Source organism: Sinocyclocheilus rhinocerous, unplaced genomic scaffold (assembly GCF_001515625.1).
Source record: "Sinocyclocheilus rhinocerous isolate Xijiao unplaced genomic scaffold, SAMN03320098_v1.1 scaffold463, whole genome shotgun sequence".
Taxonomy (NCBI): Eukaryota; Metazoa; Chordata; class Actinopteri; order Cypriniformes; family Cyprinidae; genus Sinocyclocheilus; species Sinocyclocheilus rhinocerous.
In genome coordinates, this window is record NW_015627535.1 from 923,302 (window position 1) to 928,547 (window position 5,246).

The window sequence follows — 5,246 nt, forward strand, 5'->3', positions numbered from 1 at the left end:
TTGGGTTGTTTTGACCCAGCGGTTGGGTTACTACCCAGAAGGTTGGGTTAAACATTTAGCCCAACCGCTGGGTCAAAACAACCCAATTGCTGGGTTTGTCCCTATTTTACCCAGCACTGGGTTGTATTTAACCCAGCATTTTTTAGAGTGTACCCTACATGTTTTTTTGTTCACAAATAAGAAAGCCATAAAAAGCAATAAAAGAACAATCAAAAAGACACATTTTTTGAAAAGTCACACTCGGTATGCTATTTTTATAATATTTATTATTTTTGTTCTTTTTTGGCAGCCACATACAGCATGCTATATCCATGAGTAAAAATACATTTCTTCTCACCTGATCTCTGCCATACATGCAATCAGCACCGCCACTGCGAGTCCGTGAGCCAGCGCAGGCTGGAGTCTGCCGGCGTCCGCCACGTTCTCAATGACGGACACACATCCGATGAACACAAAGAAAGCGGTTCCCACCAGCTCGGCTACACACGGCTGAAAGAGCCGCTCAAACAGGTTCGGCTCTCTCACATCATGTTGTCCCATCTTATCCATCAGAGCTTTCTCCATGTTGTGAAGCTTCACGTTGTCTTCAGCCATTCTTTCTGAGGCACGAATGGATCTTGCGTCCTAATATGTTGGAGGACGCTACTCTACATTTGAATGGGAGTGAATTGCTCAACGACCTTTAAGGGCAATTGATGATTGAAAAGACTAATAATAAACGTAAAATGCTGACCAGTGGTAAAGAATTCATATGGAAGGAATTTAAAATTTAACAGCTAATTTAGACGAGAAACTGAAGAGAAACTACTTAAACAGCAGAAAGGTTAACCTGTGCTGGTTATATAGATTACAAGGAAAACTACAAACACGTAGAAGTTAAATACCTGAATCAGTTACTTAGTAATGGAAATGATTTCTGTTCTTTTATCTGTACAAAAACAGTCCGTCATGCTGCTTGACACTGCAACACTGTTATTTGTTAGCATTTACTTCATTATCATAATCATAATACAGATTTGTAGCGCAAATAGTTTTACCGTTTAGGCCTACTGCACATTGTTATTCTTAGTTATTAAATGAATCGAACATTCAAAGAAAATTACTAACTTTGCTCAGGCGCTGCCAAAAGTGTGGTCTAGTGGAGATTAAAGCCGTAGCCCATGCGATCACATCTACATTTGCAACTAGTTTGAATCTTATTCTGTAACAAGAAGTAAAAACATAATGGATCACTTTACACTGTGGCAAGAACGGGGGGAAAAATTGACTATTTTGTCCTATACTGTGAAGGCCAAATTTCACTCTTGGCGCTTGGAAATGGAAGATTTTTGGTCACTAGGTGGCAGAAGACAACTTTAATCAAAGTCTAATCCGTGGTAGCATTGAAACTGACCGAGAAGTAAATCAATAACACTTCGTCTTATATGTTTAGTGTTCTTCAATGTCAGTATGAACGTTTATGAATTGGATTTAAATATAAATATGTGGTTTAAATGTGCATGGATTATGTTGACTTGCTAAATGTCAAATTGCTGACAGTTTACCGTTTTTCTTCATATTTTAGCTATAGTAATATTTCAAAATGAACACTTACTGGACTGAAACAACTTAGGTTTACTTGATTATCCATACATAAAACATGTTCAAATGTGAGTATCAAATGTGATACATTTTTGAGGAAGGTTTATTTGTTAATCTCTCGGTCATTGTATTGAAATGGTTTGACCCCTAGAATTACTAGAGCTTTGATCATACAACTGAGCTTTTAACTATTATATTATTGGGAGATATAGTGTGAAAACAGACATTTATATGCATTTTTAAGTCTGTTCTACTGTTATAAACATCTCGTTGATTTTACAATTTACAACAAAAAAAAACTATCAAAATTTCTTCTTAATATTTGGCCATAATTATCAACAACTGCAATAAATTCCATAATTTTGCTCTTTGTTTTTTGAGTATGAGCTCCATTCTGCTGTATTCATACTAGGCTATATCCCATAAAACATGTAGGGCATATTAAATATAATTTTTAGATTTTGTCTAAAAGTTCAATAATCATATTTTCCACATTTGTATTCAGCATAAGGATTTATTATCCATATTTGCACAAATTTCTGTTAAATCTTAGTGGAGATGTAATGACAACTACAACAACAACGTATTTAAATTTCGCTTTCAGCAGCTATTGTGCTTCGGACTAAAGATGGCGCTATAATATAATATACGGTAATGTATACTTCATTATACACAATGAATGGATTTAAAGGGAATGGATTATTTATAATTTTGTGTGTGTGTGTGTGTGCATAAATCTGAACCTTTAACTTATATCCACAAAGCCATCTGATTATATGAACAAGAGTGTTATTTAATCGGACTACCTCAGTCAAGGTGTCATGTGTCACAACCCACTGTGCTCCACACTAGGGAAGTGAACTGCACTTCCTATTACTGCTGTCTACTGACTAAACCAGAAATCGAGAGGATGAGAAACGAAAGGAACACGTTTGACGCACGGTTTATAAATGGATATGAGCAGTAAATGACACAGATTCTGCGGTTCGGATCCAGTTGTGCGCGCGGAATGGGAGCGTCGCGCGTGCGGGCGGCAGTTTGATAAAACAGCGACTTCTCAAAGTTTTATATGTTGGTGGCTGAAGACGATTCAAGATGAAGAAACAGTTCAACCGCATGAAGCAGCTCGCCAACCAGACCGTTGGCAGGTTAGTGTGTTATATACTTTCTATGGTTCGTGTAAAAAATATGTACACTAAAGTTGGGAGTGTCGGTGTGTGCGGCCGCGCAGGACTGAATTGTCTGGTTTTGTCCAGGTCTGAGGTGGTCAAAGTTATAAACTACACATGCTATTTGATCATGGCGCGTTATTCTATTAATGAAACCACTATATATTGTAATGGTAGGCCTATGTGTTTGATAATTGCGTGTAGAAGTGTAAAGAGTCTCCTATACACAATACAGAACTCGACTGACAGAATGAGATTGAGACATTTTGGTCTTCTCTGTTTTCATATTAATAGGCCTATCTATAAGGATCTGGATCACCAAACGTCTATTTGACTGAAATAATAAATACAATATATGAACAGTTTAAAAATTTGAAATTCATATTGGCTGACTGATCAATCTGTATACCTCTGTAACCGTTTTTGTTTTTTTTAGTTGAAGTGACTTGGCAGGTGACTGACATTTTATTAAGATAATGTGGCTAGTATTCAGTACTGTGACTTTCTCATTTAACAATAATTAGGGATGCACCAATAATGAAAAGTTGATCGATATATGGGTCCAAAAAAAAAGATTATTTGTCACATTTCTCAATTTCAAGTGTTTAAGTGGCATCACAACATTATAATGTTCCGTATTAAATATGGATAAATATTAGTTTTAAAATAAATAGTTAATGAGGAAGTAGAGGTTATGATCGTTATTATATTATTGCGCTCTTAAAGAATTAAATGTAATCTAAAATCAAAAAGAAGTTGGAACATTGTTAGTTTTAGTTCATCACTGCAGATCTCAAGGAACAAACTTGCTTGGAAACAGTAAGAGGACATTTGAGTTGGCTGGTTTCCCTGCAGAGATATTTTAAAGGGCCTGTCAGTGAATGACAGTCTTAAAGTTGCCTTGCTTTGCATATTGGCTCGTACGACGGTGGAAGGGTTAAGTATGGTCACAATATCTTAGATGCTTTTCACATTGAGCTTCATTTTTGCCTTTTGTTTTTGCCAAGAAATTGTCTTTATTTACATTCACACGTCTTCTTCTGTGAGTTAAGCATCTCGGACAGCTGCTAGATTCATCACTCGCTTGTCACAGTCTATCAGAGGGTCTGATGCAGAATGCAGATCTGAGGTAATCCAGAGTCGGAGGTATAATAGTCAGGTCAGCTCTCATGGCAGCTTTCCAGGCCAGAGAGACGCCACGTTTTTGATACAGTCGGTTAAGTTACGGCCCCAGTTGGTTTTGCCTCCGCTGCAAAAGGAAACACTGTCAGAGATTTTACAGTGATGAAATACATAGGAAATTGCTTGGTCTTCTGTGATATATAAAGTTGCTGATATTCATTTTAACTTAGAAACTTTTAGTCATTGATTAATAATGATAAATGTTGTAGGAGATATCCTGTATCTTTAGTGATGCTGCATACTTCAGTGATTTGTGGTGAAGTTTTGAACTTAGAAAATGTAAAAATCTAGCTGGAGATGTAATTGACTTTGAATCAGATGCTAATCAGAAATGGCATAAACACACAAAAATACACAGTTGCATCCAAAATATTGCACTCTGGTGGCAATTTTGTGTTAAAATCACACTCATCAAAAACTGTCCATTTAGATCCAGGATACTTAAGTTTTTAAGCATGCTGATGAACATAGAAGTTCCTTCTTTCCCTGAAACCTAAACCAGATGTTCAGTGAGCTGGTCAAAGAAAATCGTGGCAAGAGGCACTCTGTCTACATGCTTTATTATATGTCATTGATCTTAGTAGTTGATCTAACAACAGGGAACATTCTCAGAACTTTGGCTAACGTTCTGGTGAGGTTCTCTCGAACGTTTTTCAGTAACATTAATAGAATGTTTAAAGTTATCTGGTCTTTAATAATGTTCTCAAAATGTTAGCATTGAAATGCAGGGGCGGATTTAGTGAATTGGGGGCCCCAGGCAAAATATAGGAATGGGGCCCTATACATTTGCACACATTTTCACACTAGATCAAACTTGAGGTTCCTTTTTTGTTGTGATGCTTGATGCTGCACAATGGTGCCCCATAGTTGTGTCCAATGTTTCAAAATTTTTCATGTACATGTTATAATGGCTTTCTTTCATGTTGTGGGGGGGACCAAATGATCAGTGAGAGCAGGACGAATGTGTCACGTTTTAAACTCAACAAAATGGTAAAATACATATATCAAGAGCATGCTCACAGATGAGAACAAAACAGCGTTGGATGAAGTGGATTAGAGCCCTGCACGGGCCTCAAATATAGGCCTTTTTTCCCCTTTTCCCCCAAAAAAGCTTATACTACTGTTTCAGCTATTAAAATTGTTGAGTTGTGTATGTAATGAAAAAGTGATTATATTTCGTTTCGTTGTTTTTATAAAGTAAATTTAGAAAAACGTTTGGAGCATTTTTTGGTCGTTAAATGTAAGTTGTTGTTTGTTTGTTTTTTAAATAACGGCCAGCGGCAGACAGTGAATTGATCATAGCCTATATGTTTG

At 36.7% G+C, this 5,246-nt stretch overlaps 2 protein-coding genes across 5 annotated transcripts in view; one reads left to right on the forward strand and one right to left on the reverse strand.

Annotated features, from left to right (window-relative positions):
• aqp8b (aquaporin 8b) overlaps positions 1-668 on the reverse strand; it is a 2,335-nt gene extending 1,667 nt beyond the window's left edge. Inside the window, exon 1 of the mRNA XM_016539183.1 lies at positions 338-668. Within this exon, the coding sequence (XP_016394669.1) occupies positions 338-594 (257 nt within the window). The 5' untranslated portion in view covers positions 595-668. The remainder of the gene's footprint in view (positions 1-337) is intronic.
• A 1,765-nt stretch (positions 669-2,433) lies between these two features.
• The window catches only part of arhgap17b (Rho GTPase activating protein 17b), a 36,421-nt gene continuing 33,608 nt past the window's right edge, over positions 2,434-5,246 (forward strand). For all 4 annotated transcript variants that reach the window (XM_016538822.1, XM_016538829.1, XM_016538838.1 and 1 more), the window contains exon 1: positions 2,434-2,729. In XM_016538822.1, coding sequence (XP_016394308.1) covers positions 2,677-2,729 — 53 coding nt within the window. In that variant the 5' untranslated portion in view covers positions 2,434-2,676. The remainder of the gene's footprint in view (positions 2,730-5,246) is intronic.